The 18,099-nt window shown below is 42.0% G+C and overlaps 1 protein-coding gene across 4 annotated transcripts in view; it reads right to left on the reverse strand.

Annotated features, from left to right (window-relative positions):
- Nucleotides 1–1,753: 1,753 nt before the first annotated feature.
- Nucleotides 1,754–18,099, reverse strand: part of slit1a (slit homolog 1a (Drosophila)) — a 93,685-nt gene continuing 77,339 nt past the window's right edge. For 2 of the 4 annotated variants that reach the window (XM_004077151.5, XM_004077152.5), the window contains 17 exons: nucleotides 16,053–16,185; nucleotides 14,135–14,203; nucleotides 13,990–14,061; nucleotides 13,827–13,898; nucleotides 10,432–10,503; nucleotides 9,300–9,463; nucleotides 9,095–9,219; nucleotides 8,923–9,020; nucleotides 8,700–8,839; nucleotides 7,916–8,009; nucleotides 7,661–7,798; nucleotides 7,348–7,576; nucleotides 6,750–6,880; nucleotides 6,495–6,649; nucleotides 5,348–5,636; nucleotides 4,696–4,907; nucleotides 1,754–4,596 (listed from right to left, as the gene is read on the reverse strand). In XM_004077151.5, coding sequence (XP_004077199.1) covers nucleotides 4,358–4,596; nucleotides 4,696–4,907; nucleotides 5,348–5,636; nucleotides 6,495–6,649; nucleotides 6,750–6,880; nucleotides 7,348–7,576; nucleotides 7,661–7,798; nucleotides 7,916–8,009; nucleotides 8,700–8,839; nucleotides 8,923–9,020; nucleotides 9,095–9,219; nucleotides 9,300–9,463; nucleotides 10,432–10,503; nucleotides 13,827–13,898; nucleotides 13,990–14,061; nucleotides 14,135–14,203; nucleotides 16,053–16,185 — 2,432 coding nt within the window. In that variant the 3' untranslated portion in view covers nucleotides 1,754–4,357. Of the gene's footprint in view, nucleotides 4,597–4,695; nucleotides 4,908–5,347; nucleotides 5,637–6,455; nucleotides 6,650–6,749; nucleotides 6,881–7,347; nucleotides 7,577–7,660; nucleotides 7,799–7,915; nucleotides 8,010–8,699; nucleotides 8,840–8,922; nucleotides 9,021–9,094; nucleotides 9,220–9,299; nucleotides 9,464–10,431; nucleotides 10,504–13,826; nucleotides 13,899–13,989; nucleotides 14,062–14,134; nucleotides 14,204–16,052; nucleotides 16,186–18,099 lie in introns of all 4 variants that reach the window. The other 2 variants (XM_011484467.4, XM_011484466.4) reach the window with 1 other exon arrangement.

Here is an 18,099-nt window from a genome sequence, read left to right on the forward strand (position 1 = left end):
AACGAGGAACATTCACTGGTATCTACCAACCTTTTGAAACAAAGGTATCTTTATTTAGTCATAGATGGGTATCAGTGTGACAACCATACGGCTCAGGAGGAAACTCCCACTGAGGGACAGATTGGTGAACAGTGGGCATCTTGTCGCCCAAAGTCAGCAGAACCCTCATTGACTTCTCACCAAAACCAATCCTGCCTGGTGAAGTGGATTCATTCCTTTCTACTGAAGCCAACAAGTTTCAGTAGCCAACAAAGACCTGGTTTGATTGTTTTATCAGTCCACCAGTCAAAAAGTGATAAAAGCCATTTTGGACAGATGTTTAGACTAGATATGTAATTAGAAGTGGGGTTTATTTCTGAAGAAATGTTTAGTCTGTTGAAACTCACCGGAGATGTTCCGATGGACTACAAAATCTAAGCATATTCTAACCTTTGGTCAACCCCTTTTGCAGGGATAAGCCTTTATTATACAGCGACAGTTTGAATGTAACAAATGAAAGGTAGGATCTCTAAAAAAAAAAAACGTTAACATCTGTTGTGATTTCAGATATTAAAATATTGTTACAGATGGCAAAACAAAGAATGTCTGTGGCAAGTGGAAGGAAAGCTTAACCCTTGTGCTATCCTAGGCACTTTAACATTGGGAGTGGGGTCATCCTGACCCACTAGACAGTGCGCTGAACCTTTTTTCTTTAGTGATTTGTGATTTTCACTGGTGTCCATGGATTACATGAAATCCTCTCCACCTTTATCCACCTTTGTCATGGTAGGGATAACACGTCAATGGTCATCTTGACCCCATAGGATAGAACAAGGGATAAACGAACACTTTAATGTACTTCTTTAGGAATTTGTTGCTTCAGTTACTTCCATACTGACTTATTTATTTTTAATTTTGGTAGTTTCTGGGTTTTCTTGCTATTAGTTTTGTTTTGTAGAAGTAAAATGTAACTTGACAGGATTATATGCTGATTGCTCATTACTCCTTTTCTATGTCTTTGCTTAGAAATTTTACACAGTATGTTGTATTTCAGCCGCTTCTTTTCTAGCCTGTATTCTTGTTTGTGTGCTTCCTATCATTTCAAGTATAACTGTTGGTGCGTGGGGGTGTGTGGTCTTTTTTTAACCCTTGTGCTATCCTAGACATTTTAACATTGGGAGTGGGGTCATCCTGACCCACTAGACAGTGCGGCTGAACCTTTTTCTTCAATGATTTGTGATCTTCACTGGTGTCCATGGATTACATGAAATCCTCTCCACCTTTATCCACCTTTGTCATGGTAGGGAGAACACGTCAATGGTCATCTTGACCCCATAGGGCGACAGTGGCTCAGGTGGTTGAGCGGGTCGTCCAATGATCGAAGGGTTGGCGGTTCGATCCGCGCTCCCACCAGCCAAAATGTCTTTGTGTCCTTGGGCAAGACACTTCACCCTCCTTGCCTCCAGTGTGGCTCCACTGGTATGTGCATGAATGATCCCGGTGATGGTCAGAGGGGCTGTAGGTGCAAACTGGCAGCCACGCCTCTGTCAGTCTGCTCCAGGGCAGCTGTGGCTACAACCGTAGCTTACCATCACCAGTACGAATGAGGAGTGAATGAATAATGGACACAATGTAAGCGCTTTGAGTGTCTTGAAAAGCGCAGATAAATCCAATCCATTATTATTATTATTATTATTATAGGAGGGTTAAGAATGGTTTCAATCACTTGGACAATTTTTTGGGGGGGTCAAAATGGAGGAAAAAAGCAAAGACATTTGTAAAAGCACACACATTTTAAGTTTAATGAAAAGAGTGGAGGTTTGGTAAACATTTTCTTGGTGGCACTACATACATTCAGCATAACTGAGTTTTTCAGTTCAATCCCACCATTAGTCCTGCAACAGAAAACAGACAGAAACCCATAATTCTGATGTTTTTGCACCATAATACAACAGAGACTTTGTGTTGCGCACAACATTGATGTATATAGTTCATAGGATGAAATATTTGTGGTTCTGGTCGTGTGGCCAGATTATGAAATCACATCTCAAGATGAGTACAAGAACCACTAAGATGTCTACTAAGAAGCTGAATGCACCGATCCATAACAGATTGATTCAGAAGAAGAGAAGGAGCCATGAAATGAAAGTCACATTTGATTAAAGGTGCAGCTTTAGGAGGCCCACAGCTTGGAGTATTACAGTGACTGTCAACTCTTTTGGGATTAGTACAGTACACCACTTGCATCACGTTAACAGCATGTGAAAGAACGTTAACATTGGTAGCAATATGAACAGGAGCAGTGTGCTGTAACGCCATACTGTGTCAAAATCTGGGTCTCTGCAGCTTTTTAAGGAGACGTTAAAAAAAAAAACATAATCCAAGTATGCAGGCAGAAGGAGGCCCTCATCCTGGCAGGCTGTCACTGTCTCTACAGGATGTGACTTTTATCTTACACTGGAAACTAACAGCTAAGAGTTACCACTTCATGAGTAAGCATAGGGCATATTTATCTATACACATTTATACATTCAGGTTTCACGGTTCACTGTAATTGGCACTGTTTTGATTTTTTTTTTGCCTTTTTTTCCTTTAGGGAGTGGATAACCAGAGCTGACAGATGATGAAAATGTCCATAGCTTTCTCATTGTTATCTGTCAGTATCTGGCGTGTAATGCTTCACACAGTTGCCATATGAACAGATCTCAGTATTTGATCCATCTTTTGCTTCACCAGCATCCACAGAGGCATCATGCTTCTTCTGGCTTGACAGCAGCTTATGATCAGTTGAGCTTGACTTAAAAAAAAAAAAAAAATAAAGAAAACTCTCAGAAACTAAGATAGAGATGATGCAACCCATCATAATTATTTTTTTTAAAGTTTTCAGAAAGGGCCTGTTATTACAAATTCAAAGGAGGGTCATTAGATTTTTTTAATTTAAGTATCACAGCAATTTTTAAGGGTTTTTGAAAATTCTTAAAACCATCTCATCACCCGATTTTTTTTTCTTATTACTCTAAAAGAAAATGCATTTCAATAAAATAAATAAAAACAAGCACAGACTCATGAATTAGATGTAATATTCACATGGAAGACAACATATACAATATTAAACATAGTTTTAGTCCGATATTGGCTTTTATACAACAAGGTCTACCTGCTGCTGCATTTTTGGCCGCTTAAAATCTGTTTTTATGATGCTACCTTGTATGTGTGTGTTAATGCATTTGAAGATTTTTGTGTAAAGATATTTAGGAATTTGCATGGCAGCAAGAGCTTGGATCTTAAGACAAATCATAACAAGTATTAAAAAACATTATGAGGAATTAGACACAACAAAACAGAATGTTAATCTAAGCTTTTTCTTTTGTAATAACATTTGTAATGACATAAAAAAGGTCTACATATTTCTTAAACTCCTCTCCACACATGCAACACTTTGCACAAGTTTAATACTGCAGGCATCAACCGGAGCAGGGTCTCCTGCTCACAAGAGGGTGGGACTATGCAAAAATTCTTAACCCTGAGCCTATGCATGCTGGGGGCTTGTAATGACTGCCTGCGCCACGCTGGTTTGCTGACGCAGAGCAGCTCCTGCACAGGAGCCATCTCTCGCTGAGTGCGTGCCATGCATGTGTGATCATGTACTCCGGTGAGGTGGAACACTGTTGGTTTCAGTGCTGCTAGTCAGTGCAGTCTCTGTTTGCAGGGAAGTTTCTATGCTGCGCTAGCTCACAGCAAATGGCTGCGACGGCAGAACACCTTACCCTTGAAGCACCGCTTCAACCTTTGTTTCTATCGCTTCTCTGCCTGCATGTGTTTGATAGATAACTGCATTATGGTGGAGAAATGGCTACTCCTAAATGACGACGTATCCCAAAGTGCACCCAGCACAGTCCAGTCAACCCAACCAAGCTCAACTCAGGATAGCTTTGCCAAGTCTAACAGTCCGACTCTTCTTTTATCCCTCCCTTTTCTGTCTCCTCTTTTTTCTTGGCCAGAATGTACTCACTGCCTCCACAAAGGAAAATGGTGGCTTGGCTGTTGGAGGCCTCACAGATGGAAAGGGGAACTAATACAGGAGAATGTGGGTTGCAAGGATGTTTTGTTGTCAATTCTACATTGTTGCTCACGATGTTGTTTTCCTCTAGGTCACACCCCTCGGAAGGGAAGTTAATGTCCTATTTTACAAACATTGTAGTCCATAATATATAGATAGAGGTTTTATATATATTCTGTATAATCTCTATTTTCCTGTTTTCCCTCCCTTGTTTTCGTCCAGTCTTCTCCCTTCCTTTCTTTTCTTCCTTCAATCCCTCCTTTCTCGTTTCCCTTCTTTCGGCTCCTTAGCAGTGGCGGGTGATGAGAAAGAGTTGGGCTACATGCACCCCACGCAGCCACACTTGATGGTCTTTTCCACTTCCTCACTAAAAGAGGTTCCATCGCTGCACTCGAAGGTGTATTTCCGGCGTTTCATCCTTTGACTGCCGCAGCACGCCCCCGTGCTGCAGGCGCCGCTGCACTCCACCCAGGAGACCATGCGCGTTGTTTGGCAGATGGCGTACCCTCGCTGCACCTGATAGAAATCTCGCACAGGCTCCCCTCGACACTCTGACTCTTAAAAGACAAAAATAAAATCAAGCAAATATGTAAATTTGAATTTCTTTTAACAAATTTTGAAGCATCCATCCTTGGAATCACAAAGCACAAGCCCACCTGCGTCGCACAGTTCCCCGGTGTAGCCGCTTTCACAGTGACAGTATGCGCTTCCTGCGTCTGAGATCTGGCAGCGACCATGTTTGCAGGACAGGCGCCGGCAGGGATTAAACAGCTCGCCTTGTTGGTTGCACAGGGCGCCACGGTAGCCCTCCTGACACTCACAGCGGTATGACTGAGCATCCAGTGGGATGCACTTCCCATGCACACACCTAGTAAAAGAAAAATCAAATCAGTCACATCGCTGCTTTAGGGGGCAAAAATAAATGATCAGATTTGTAGAAGGTCACCAGATTTCAATTCCAGATCAGTCTAATGTTATTAGAAATAATGGGATACCTTTTTATGTCTCTAGTACATGGGTCTGATGGGTACAAATATTTCAGCATCCAAGAAAAAAACCTTTGCATAAAATCTAAAATTAACATTTTCAACATTTATCTGTAAAAGGGGAAATAATATGATGACAATGTTGTTAAAAAAAGCTGCCGCCTTTATAATTGAGCCACTTGAAAATAATTTCTCAATTTTTATGATAAATATGAAAAACTCTGAGATAAACAGTAATTTTCTACAACCTTGAGTATAGAAGGGAAAAAGCTTTCCTGGGAATTCTGCCCTTTGACCTGCTCATCAAGTGTTTTAAACATACTTGCTCCCCTGGCACGGGTTCAGAGCCGGCTGGTCGCAGTGCGCCCCAATCCAGCCTGGTTGGCAGTGGCATACTGGTCCTTGAGCCCCGTCAGGTTGGCAGATGCCATGGACGCAGTACAGCTTCTTGCAGGGCTCGCAGCCCGGTACCACGCCAGGTTTCATCTGGGTCTTGGTGAAATCCTGAAGCTCGTTGTTGATGTACAAGTTCTGGATGCAGCCGTGGAAACTGGAACTGTTCTGGATCTGCCACAGACGGAACGTGCCAGAGTGAACGTCCACCGGCATGCCTGAAAGAAGAGCGGATAGAGATGTTTTTGGGGTGTGATGGCGCACACTGGCTGACTAACAAACAATGAACACAGGGCTGTTATGAGAGTGATGAAAGGACGGATTTCAAACATGTATGTCTCTGTAGTCTTTGTTTTCAAATCAGACTAACAAATGCAAAAATATTCTTCTTTACACCACAGGACACATCACTTTTGAAACAGAGGGGGAAAAAAGAATGAAAAAAATGTGACCTTGCATGCATTAACACAAGAACAACAGCAAGACTAAGACCAGTTACAGAAACAACAAGCCACTCCTGAACAATCTGTCATGGCATCTTAGAAGCTGATTTTTGTGGCCTCAGATTTAAAGACAGTACAGGTATCAGTACCCCTGCATTTTTATTTTCACATTTTAAATCCCAGATGCTTTACGTCATGGATGGCCGTCTCATTTTCCCTAAAACTTTCACTTCCTCAGCAAAAATGTCCACACAAGTTTGAAGGATTGTGTCTGTTAGTTCCTGTTATGACCACTAGAGGGTGCCATTTATACATCAGAAAAAGCAGTTCAGATTGATTAGCAATAATGATGCTTCTCTTTATGAAGTTCTTTTTCTTTTTTGTAGTGTATTTACTGTTAACTGTAAGTCGGTGCACGTCTGTGCAGATGCTGAAGCCACTAACAAACAGCCATGACTGAGAGGTTGAGTGGTGTGGGTGGAGGGTATTGATGGGACGTGAGCTTGCATGGTTGACAGGAAGGACTTGGTTGCGGTGGTGACAAAGCGGAGGGGGAGGGTGGTGACTGAATAGTAGTGTAGTAGTTAAGAGTGCCTGCAGAGGAGGGAGGTGTGTTCTGGAGAGGGCCCCTACCCCCCACGTATAGCGGAGCCTCCCTATTGAGGGGCCGCACCGCCCCAAAGCTGTCCATTGTGGTAGGGAGCCCTCCGTCAATGGACAGGTTCACCATTTGGTCGAAGGTCACCAGCTCCACGGTGTGGAACTGACCATCGTTGATGGTTTCAGTACTGGACAAGAAAAACACAGATGAGAAATGTTCAAGTCCCCAAATCAACAAAAAGAAAAGATAAAAGGGGTGGAAGGTAACTTGTACATGTCGCCTCTCACCTGTAAATAGCATGTCCTGGCTGGCTGCCGGGGTCATAGCTAACCTTAACATGGCCTTGAAAAAGCTCTACAGCAATGTGATCATTGTCTCCATTGTACAGGAGGATACCATTGTCCTCAGCTGTGGAAACCTGAAAAAGGGAATGTGAATGAGGGATTTTGTTAAGTTTTCATTAAAGATCCACTCAGATCATCTTTTGATCTATTGGAAAAGCTTTCCCAGTGGTCTTTTAATTATGATTGTGCTGTTTTTAGCCAAAATTGTGGGGGAAAAGTACAGCTTTGAAACAGATTCCAGCTCAGACGAGGTAAACCAAGACGTAGATGGATATTTTTTCTGTAAGTGGATACATCAGAATGGAGCAGAGCAGCGAGTTTGTGGCCCAGCGACAGTAGTTTGTACGTAACAACTAGAAGCTTTTTCAAACGGCACTGATTCACCACAATTTGAATAAAGAAATACTCAGAAATGTCATTTTAATCTTAATTCTTTAAAATATGTCCTCCATCATCTGAAATATGCTACAAAAACGTGTTAAAAACACAGAGAACCATTGAAGTTTGTGTTCAAGCTAGCATCACCTCAAAGAAAAAGTACCTGCAGTGTGATGTTAGCCTGCGGCCAGTTCTTGAGGTCCGACAGCAGGAGGTAAGAGTCTCTGTCGATGAAGTTGACGCTAACTAGTTTCTCGCAACGTGGCCCGCCAAACTCTGGTGGACACTGGCAAAGGGCACGCCCCCCTCGCTCCACACATGGGGCGTCATTCTGACAGTCGGCCAATTCGCAGAGTGACAGAGGGGACGGCGGGACCTCGCACAGCTGACCGCTGCGTGGGGACACCCAGAAAGGATGAAGTGAGGAAATAAAAAAGAAAAAACGGACATAAAAAAAAGAATAAACTTCCTCTCACCTGAACCCTTTAGGACAAATGCACGAATATCCGCTCAGCTCATCCACGCACTGAGCTCCGTTCTGACAGCGATGCTCCTCACAGTCGTTGTAATCTATGCTGCAGTCATCACCAACGTAGCCAGGAGAACACACACACCTACAGAGAAAAGGCAACAATGAACTCTGCTCACATCTGCTCAAAATACACATCTAAGTCATCTTGTGCTGCATAGCACTGAGAGCTGTGGAGCTTGCTCCTGGCAGAGATACTCACTTGGGTCCAGAGGAGGTGATGAGGCAGGTAGACTGATGTTGGCAGGGACTTCTTCCTGGAGCACACACATCTTCCATTTCTTCACACATTTCCCCTATAGAGAACACGTGGTTTTCAAAGGGATTTAAAGTGCAATACGGGACAAAAACAAGTACACAAAAAGAGACAACAACATTTAAAGAAACACACAGCTTTGGCTTTTCTATTAAACTTGTTTATTAAAGCAAAGGTGACATCTTAAATATTTAATTTACAAGTGAAGAAGTTTAAAAATCTTTTTAACATCTCACTGCACAGTAGACAATATTTTTTAGGCACACAAAGGATTATAAACTATAAATTAAAGCTCAGTTGTGCCAACGAGATGTTCAGAGAAAGAATAAAAAAAGAATTTCCTGCAACTTAATCATTTCAAAATGCAGCTGCTCACTGCGGTGTTCCATTTTTGCCAAATTTTTTGACACGAATGGAAATCCATATATGTTCCCATTCTTCACTTAGAATCATGATTGCAAAAAGATTGGTGAAAAATGGTTTTAGAGAGATAAAGTTAAGGTCTTCGTTATAGAGAACTTAGAGCAGAATAGTGGACAATTATGAAAGTCAAAATGAAAAAAAAAATGTTAGATGCAAAACATTTTTCAACACAAAGAAGTAGCAGCTGATAGTAGTTGCAATTATGAAAAAACAACTTTTTGCTTTGAAAAATAATAATTATTCTACACAGTGTGAAGGACTATAGTTTAAAATGACAAACACATTTAACTGCGTTGTTTGAACTAACCTGTGTAGTAGGGGGGACAAAAACAGGTGTAGTTGTTGATTCCATCCACGCAGGTTGCACCGTTTTCACAGTCGTTGTCTTCGCAGTCGTCAGTGTTGATTTTGCAAGTGGGGCCTTCGAAGCCCAGCGCACAGGTGCAACTACACAAAACGAAGCACACACCATGGAACAACAGGCTCCCTGTTTTTAGTGTGGTGATAACAAACCGGTTTTTTCCTCTCACCTGTATTGTCCCTCATTATCCTCATGCACTCGACAGGTTCCCCCATTGGCGCATGGGTTACTGACGCAGGCATTCAGGCCTGACTCGCAGTTCTTACCCTGATCAAGAAAATGTGTCATCAGCAAAAGATTGTGGAAGAAATGGAAGCTTGCTGGAAAGCTGTTGCTCTCACCTTGAATCCTGGTGGACAGCTGCACCTGTAGATCTCCACTGGATCATTGTGACAGATGCCGTGGTTCATGCAGGGATTTGACAGGCAGGGGTTACACTTAGAGAGCACCGCTATGTCCACATCACCTGGAGAAAACCCCACATCACATTGATTCAGATCCCTGCTGCAGATCTTGTGACCTTCCATACCAAAGACAGCTGCTCACCGTGGCATTCAAACTTCTTTGCAGGTGTGGTAAGAAGCAGTTTGCCCTCGAGGCCTTGGGGACCAGCGCAGCGGGCAATTCCAGGCTCTTTATACCCCGTCTTCACCCAGTCAGACAGCCAGCGCAGGCGGCAGTCACAATGCAAAGGGTTGGCACCAATCGCCCTGTTACAGAAACAAAAACAAAAAAAAAATCTGGTTGCCGCTGTAACACCACACAATCACCAGCAGATGTCTCTACAACCTCATGGAAAACAGCTTTTTTCAAATTCACCTTTCTGTTTAGAAAATAAAAAAATACTGAGATTTCTGCACAAAAAAAAAAGGAAACAACACATTTCTCAGTGTAACGTAACAGTCTGCAGTGCATCATCTTTGCCCAATTACAAGCAGAGGTGTGAACAGAAGGCACTCTTAGCCGAATCTGCCATGGTGGCTGTGAATCAATGGCACTCTGTCCTCCTGCTTTATGCGCAAACACTCCTAAATCGATGCTGTTCCATTACGACGAAACACAGGCTCATCTTTCAGGCCGGGCCAATAGCGGACACCTGACATCTGCTTACATGAAAGCCACTTGACTGTGACTGCTGATCAATGCCTGCCCCTCCATCCATCCTCCCACCCCGATTTCATGCAGCCTTGACTCCTGCGCTGCCTTTACAAAATGTCTTTGTTTGGGGTTTTCTGTCCTGTCTCCTTCCTCAGCAGCTCTGCCACTGATAGCTCTATTGATCGCTGACAATCGAGGGACAAGAGGGGGCAAGATGGCAAAGAGCAAAGATACTTTTGTGTTGTTTTTGAGCGTGTGCAAGCTCTCCGTCCCTGCACACCACGCCGAAAATGAAAGACATATATAAACAAACTTTGAACCCCACAGACCATGAAGAATGTGTTTAGGAGATGCTGTAGGGGGGATCAGACAGTGGAGGGGTCTGTGTGTTGCTTTAACCACAGGGCTGATGGAGGGAGGGGTCAGCACATGGGCAAGCCAACTGAAGAAGACAACAGGCAGCCCAGTGTTGCTCCTTGGTTGTTCAACCTGACCACCCGAATGTGCTTTTCCATGTGGTGTTCACGTAAAAATCTCATCTGAATCCCACAGATTGAAACAATAAGAGAATATTACTCACAAATGAGACAGAGAAGCCACATCATTGAAGATGCCATCGGGAAGTTCTGAAATTTCGTTGCCATGGAGGGACCTGAGGAGACGAGGGAGATGCCAGAAAATCAGACGAGACAGTTTATGAGAGCAGAAACAAATGTTGGCATGTACTAAGATACAAAATAACTGCATTTAAGTGCACTTAAAACTTGGAAATCTTTGAAATAATAGGAAGATAGTTGAAAAATTAAATGTCAGTGTGGTGTTTGCGGGTTTTAGATTTGGCAGAGGTCTGTGCAGCTGGCAAAGATATTAGTCTCTGTGAATGGAAAAGCCTGGTGTCAAGTTACTACGCATGTCTGGCTGGCAAGGGCATAGAGTAGGTGGGGGGTAACAAAGTTATACCTCGAGCAGGAGAATTAAAAACATAAATATGATATCCTAACATATTCTGATCTCAGCTTTTGCCGACATGCAGTCTTTTGATTAGTGTTGAGTGTGGGTCCGTCTGAGGATGCAGGGCACTAGAATGTTTCCATTCCAACCTGATTGGTCGGGGTTAGCATTTTAATTAGCCGGTTTGCAGTGGAAATGTTTATTAGTACAAAGCAAAAGGTGGGTCCTTGCATGATTTCCAGGTCATGAAGTCAAATAACATTGTGGCAACCAAATCTCAGGGGGAAGAGGAGCCAGGGAGTCTCCAGAAGACACCTGACACCTCCAATCTTCTCTTTTATTTACCTTTCATTTCTGCAGACCTTGATCATTACGCCTGTCCACAATGCCAGCTTCATCAATCAGCATCAGCTCTACTGTCAGCAGATTGGCTCCAGATAGAATTGATTTCGCTTTTACCTGGTGCCTTTAAAATCCTACTCTTGAAATCTTTTGATCTATTTTAAAAGCATTCACAGTAGTCTTTTAATTAGGATTATTCTGGTTTTCGGCAAAAAAAAAAATGTCATTTTCTAGGACATAGTTTCTGCAGAGCGGCAGCGGTTCATTAGAAATTCATCTCTGAGTTGTGGGTGTGACCGTTGGCGTGGAGTGAGCCCGCCCCTACTTCCTTACATACATCTGTTTATATGCTCTCCTGCTAGCTTACTGCCCCTCAGAACCCCATACGAACATTACCGGTGCAAGAAAAATGGTGAGCAATATTGGAGCTATCCAGCCGTACACTTTTGAAGCAGATGCCAGCTCAAACGAGAGAAAAAAAGACATATATGGATTTATTTGTCTGCAGGTGGATCCATCAGAATGGAGTGCAGCAAGGAGCTTGTGGCTTGCCATATACTTTTTCCAACAGCATTTTTGGGTCTGTTCCTGATTTACAACTATTTGAATTTAGAAATTCTCATAATTTCAGTTTTAAGACTCCTTTTCTTTATATATGTCCTCCATCATCAGGAAAATACCACATGAACATGGTAAATACACCAACAACACAATTTTCATCTGAGTGGGTCTTAAATGGTTTCTTAAGGTTTTTGTGCTGCATAAGGACTTAAATTGTTGAATTTGTTTTTGATTTTTTATTAATTTGTTGTCTGTCTTGCACTCTCCCAGGCCACGCCCTGGCACCGTCTCGGCTGAGTCTCCTCACACCTAATACCCAGCAGGCCAATTAGCAGCTTATTAATCAGCAGCTCAAACCTCAACCATTGCACACCAATCGCACAACATCCGACCACTAGTCTGTTTGAAGACTGAGCGTTAATGATTCTTCTCCTTTTTATCACCGTGTAAAGTCAAAGGTGCAGCTTAATAAAGGCTTTGGCACCTCAGCATGTGTGAGTACACACGACGGCGTCCCGCTCACAGCCGTCTTTGGCATCTCATTGTGGTTTTTCGGTGACGCTTCCAACTTTGAACTTTGAACCCTTTGTGGAGGTCCTAAAGTTGAAACTATTAAACGGAACTCTTTGTCGCTTCAGATTTGTGGAACCCCCGTAGCTTTGCTTAGTAAAAGAAAAAAATCTCATGGCTCCATCTGACGTTTATTTGGGAGACTTATGATTGATCACACCAGCCGTAAAGACATCAAAGTTTTCTGCTTCATTTGTGCCCGCGTGCGCCTCAGAAATGGGTGTGCATGTGTCTCTGTAAGGGCTCAGCCTGTATGGTACATGTGGGGTGGGTGGCACCAGGGCCTCACATGGTGTCTAGCACACAAGCAAAAAGGAATATTTGTGAAGGCAAAGGTGGCGTGAGTGAGTAAGAGCAGAAAAACGGACGCAGCTTCATTAGGGGATCAAAGCGGCGAGCTTGGGTGAGCAAGGCGGCATCAGCTAATGATGGCCAAGCTTCACTCTCATTTCCACGCTAAAGCGACTTTATGCTTTCTGCCTTGTAATGATGGAGGGCTTCAGCCGAACGCCGCCGTAAAAACGAGCTTTGTCAAAGCTTTGTTGTTAGCAATAAAAAGTGTGCCTGCTATGAGCACACATGGAAGGCTGAGAAGTCGACTCCCACACGCATGCTAGCAGGCACCAAGTCAGCAAATGACAAATGTGAAAACTATGCAAACAGACACACAAAATAAATATATAAATATGCACAGATGGATCCGCAGTCTCACGGAGATCTTGCTTTCCTAACTGGACATTGGCGTGCAGTTTCTTTGTGCAGCTGCTGTGTCTAAGGATACACTTTTAAATCTTTTCGAATTTCGTCATCGTTCTGTCCAACTCATTTACAATCTGCATCAAAGTTATGTAGCAGCCCGTAGTCACTGAGAGCGCTCCATCAAAGACTTCATTAAGCCATTAAAAGTCTGAGGCCGAGCTGAAGACTTTGCAGTTTGCAGGGCAAACATTTTCTGGTAATCAGTGTCAGAGTGATTTTGTACAGTACACCCGAGGAGGCGCACCTCCGGGCTGAATTGAGCTTGGGGCCTTTAGAGGTGATCAAAATGGGTCAATTTGAGGGTCTATATGTGGTTGGAGTAAAAGTTGGAGAAAAAATGGCTGCTGCTGCCCCAATGGCTGCCATTTAAAGAGGGAAAATAGGTCAGAGTGTGTGTTTGTGTGTTAATTCATGGGCTGTCATAACTGTTTACACAGCTTTTTTCCTCTGGAGTCAATCAAAGATTCTCAGCATCTGCTTCACCATTTGCTGCAGGAAATAATTACTTGTTTTGCCTCAAAATGCTTCTTTTCTGTTTTTAGAATTTTTCTTTTTGAGAAAACCTCAGTTGAATCCAGTGAAGTTGTTGCTGATTAGAGCTTTCTCTTCAAATTATGCGACACCAAAGAAACACTTGCATACAAAAGAGAAGTCAACTTTTCCCAGAAAAGATGCATTGTGGATTAAAAATAGGTGTTTAAAATTCTACTTCAGACCAACACAATAACATGAATGGTAGCAAACATGTGCACACCGCCTGAGGATGCATTTGGAAGGTAAAAATAAACTCACAGCAGTCGAAGCGAGTGTAGCCCACTGAAAGCCATTTTGGGAATGCAACGCAGGGAGTTGTAGCTCAGGATTCTGAAATGAACAAATAATCACATATGTTGTTTTTTTACATGCAACAGAAACAAAGAAAAAAAAAACTCTTTGCATCTGTGGTTGGACTTACAGAGTGGTAAGTTGGCTCATGTTTGCAAAGGAGGAGTTGGTCAGGGAGTTAATCTTGTTGTTGCTCAGGTCACTGCAAAAACAGAGGCCTTAGTTTACTGTGTAAAGTTGTGAAGAATACAGGGGGCAGATGAAAAGAAACTTACACCAACTGAAGGTATTTGAAAGTTGAAAGCTCCTTTGGCACAATGCTAAACTGGTTTCCATCCAGATACCTAAACAGACAGACAGATATAGAGATAAATCATCCTTAGTCTGGCAAAGTCTGTCAGACTTATTGACTATTTATGAGAACTGGGATGAGTGACTCTTCATCCTGGCGTTCTAAATAGTAAGTACCTCCTGAAGCCAAAGCGTAAGAAGCCAACATCCCATAGACTTCTATAGAGAAATAAACAGCTAATCTATCTGTCATTACCATTCTCTGAGACAGTTGCTAATCCTAATTTTTTCCATGAAAATGTTCCTTCAGTGCAAGTTATTCAAGTTATAAACTGGCCAATCAGATGCTTCAATAAAAGTGTGGTCTTCCATCGAACGCTTGAAACATTTGATTGACAGATTTTATGTAGCCTGCTTTCAATTGCCAACAAGCTCACTCCTAATTGGCTAGAGTGGTTGCTATAGAAATGTTAGCTCAGACCCATTTAGGCCAGCCACTGCCTGCTGACAATTTCTGGTTCCAACATGGCAACATCCATATCGTAAAAAAATGGGGAAGGAATTGACCTCATTTGGTTGGAGCTGTAAGTAAACCATTTTCCAAGGCTGACATCACAGCCACTCAAGTTCATTTTTCATATACAGTCAATGGTCAAACTTTATATGTGTTGACAAGAGAGTTTGGCGCCTCTCTTTTTTAAAACAAATTTAAAAAGGAAATTGTTCTAGAATAAACCAATAACTATACTCCTGAACTGCGTTTCTGTTTCATCACATTGTAAATGCACACCCAAAAAAAAAAAACACTAGAAGAAAAAAACTGTTGCTTTACAGGCTTTTGAAACAACGATTTAGGCACACATTATTTCAAGAATAAGCTATTTTACACAAATAGGACAAATCAACTGGAAAAAGAGGTAAACTGTGATGTGTCTGTGAATTTCTTGCTCATTTGCGATTCTAACCAATCAATAACTTCTGAAGTGACTTGAGGGGCAGGCACACACATGTGATAACATTCTGATTATGTCAGGGCCCCCACAGTTGACATCACGCCTGCAGGTATGCAATCAACCTGCTGACTGCTAACACAAAGCTCTGCTGCTGGTCTGTCACTTTGATAAATGGCTGATTTAGGGCCCACTCCTTCTCAGCAGAGCTGCAGGCTCCTGCCATTGTTGTTGACTGCATGAGGGGTGGGAAAGGCAGCAGCTGGGGGGGGGGGTGCGGTTAACTGGGAGGCCTTGGGTTCAGAGGTAATGATAGGTAATGACGGAGCAGGGGACACTTGGGATAATGATGGAGTAACGAACTCTCCAGATGACTAGATGAAAGCCCAGAACAGAGTGGTACACCTGGTCACACCTGCTGGGACAATGACATGCTTTGAGGCCAGCACAGCGCGTGTGAGCATTGTTGTGTGTGCATTTGCGAGCGTGTGCAGTCGAGAGTCAAATGGAACCAATTGAGACAGTATTAGAAAGTTCCAGACCTATTCCATTCCCTCCCCTTTCCATTGAAAAGTGCTCATTAAAATGTCCCGTGGCTCCCCTTTGCTCCTGCGGACAGGGTTTTGGCCCCCGCACAAGTATGCACACACAAAAACGGACCCATGCATGCACATACACACAAAAACACACAAATGCATTCTGACCCTTGGCTATGACTGAGGGGGTGACATCAGTACCCTGAAGGCAACAGAAAACACAGAACGAACAACGTCTGCGGGAACGTGTCTTTCCCTCCAAATAATGTTCTGTTTTATCATCTACTGCCTGATCACACCTCCTTTTCTGTTTTTGATGCTATCTGGCTCTGTTTCATATCCTCTCACAGGAAGAATCCCACCTGCAGGTCAAATTAAGAAATTAACAGAAGTGTAATTAATGCCAAGGAACTCACAGCTCGGTCACATTTCTCGGGATGCCTCTAGGCAGCGAGTGGAGGTGCTTGTTACTACAGCGCACCACCGTCTCCAGACAAGTACATTCACTGGGACACTGCGGCCGAGGAATGCAGCTCGACTCCTCTTGGCCTGGGAAAAACAAAGAGGTAGAGATGAGACAGACAGCAGGAAGCATGAAAAAGGGGAAATGACCAGGAGGCAAATGTGGAGACAAGCCAGCTAAATTGCATTCTTTTCTGGGGGAGTAAAGACCAAAACCAAAAAGTTAAATGGGTTAAAAAATAATTAGTAGAAGCGGAAACCAGCATTTACTTGTAGAAATTCTTTTAGCAATACTGTTTAATATCAATGCAGAAAAAGTAAAAAAATATCTGACTTGAGATACTTGAGAGAAGTTTTTGCTCACTGTGACCAACAAATTCCAATATAAACCTTACCCTATTTGTGTAATCACTTTTAACTCTAAAGAGTCATTTGAGCTGCACACTCTGTATTAGTTTTAATATTGTTTTGACCCAAAACCCTCTCATCTTTCTTTTTGCTAATTAGCTAATTCAGCAAATAAAATTAAGTTATGTGATCAAGAAAATAGATTATCTCTCAATTCTAAAACTCTATGCATAGATTTTAGAAGAAATAATAACGTGGGGACTTGAATGACTCTGGAGGGTCAGCCATGTGACAATCAAGGGTAATTTCCATTTATAATTTAAAGCAAAGTATTTATCATTTTGCTTTTCAGATTTCTTTTGTTAAGAAAAATGGTTTTCATATAACTAATGGTCTCAACAAAACAAATGTGCAACTTTGTTGTAAAAAAACGTTCTTAAAAATGATAACTGAAAACAATTTGAGACACAAAAACAATTTTAAAAGACTATTGAATTTTAGGTTTGATAATTCTAAATCAATCTTTGGTTTAAGTAAAAAGTGACATGAATGTGATTTTTTAAAACCATTTCTTTTGGTGAAGTCTTTCTTTTTTACATTTCCAGTTGCAGATAAATGATAAATATCTTGCTGTGTGAATGAATTTTAGATAAGCTTTCAGATTCTCTAACATTTGTTACTTTGGTACTTTGAAATAGAGGCAAAGACGTAGTTCGGGAAAATCTGACAGGAGCTCTGGTTCAATTGTTACAATCTTAAATCACCACATTTTAACGATAATCATAATCTGGAGTCATGTGTTTAAATGTTTACGGTTACACCAAAGGTGGCAGTGTGGACACAAACATTTTTTAAAGGTTTCCTTTACTCAAAATGTGATGTCAACCTCGACAACATTTATACCACAAGCAAATTTTGAATGTGTGTCTTTTAATTTAAAATATAAATAAAGCTGAGAATTTTTTTTTTTTTTTACAACGGTGCTTGTCTGAATACAGAGAGTCACTTGTATCACCAAACAGGAAACTTGTTGGTTTTGTCTTGAAACTAAACACTTATGTGTTTGGCCCCTACTGAGAACTTACGTCACTGTAAAAAAAACAGGGACTGAGTTAAAAAACACAGAAGTAGTCAAATATACAGTTAAAAATATGCCATGTTATAAGAAGCCAGTACATTAAGGTTCCATGTCCCTCTCACATTATCTTTTGATCTATTTTAAAAAGCATTCCTAGTGGTCTTTAAATCATGATTATCCCGTTCTTAGCCAAAATCAAAAATCCTTTTAGAAATTAGAAATTGGCCTCTGAGTTTTGGGCCTGTACCCCACTTCCCGACATCCATCTGTTTACACACTACCACGAGCTTACAGCTCGTAAACCTCTGAACATTGTCCGAGTCTGAAATCAGGTTTTTTTTTAGGGTGATTCTAACTGGCAAAACTGGCTTTCAAAGTTTCCCACATGTGAATAATCTCTCTCACTGTGGAATGATGGACCTCAAACTGTCTGGCATTGGTTTATAAACTTTCCCAGAATGATGGGCATCAACGATCGCTTATTTGAAACCATTACTGAGCTATTTCCTCCACGGTATTGAATGAACGCACCTGAGTGCACCAATTCTGCAAACTGCTGAGACTTCTGCTTTTAA

The sequence above is a fragment of the Oryzias latipes genome, chromosome 15, assembly GCF_053564925.1.
Source record: "Oryzias latipes strain Hd-rR chromosome 15, Olatipes_Hd-rR_3.1".
Classification (NCBI taxonomy): domain Eukaryota; kingdom Metazoa; phylum Chordata; class Actinopteri; order Beloniformes; family Adrianichthyidae; genus Oryzias; species Oryzias latipes.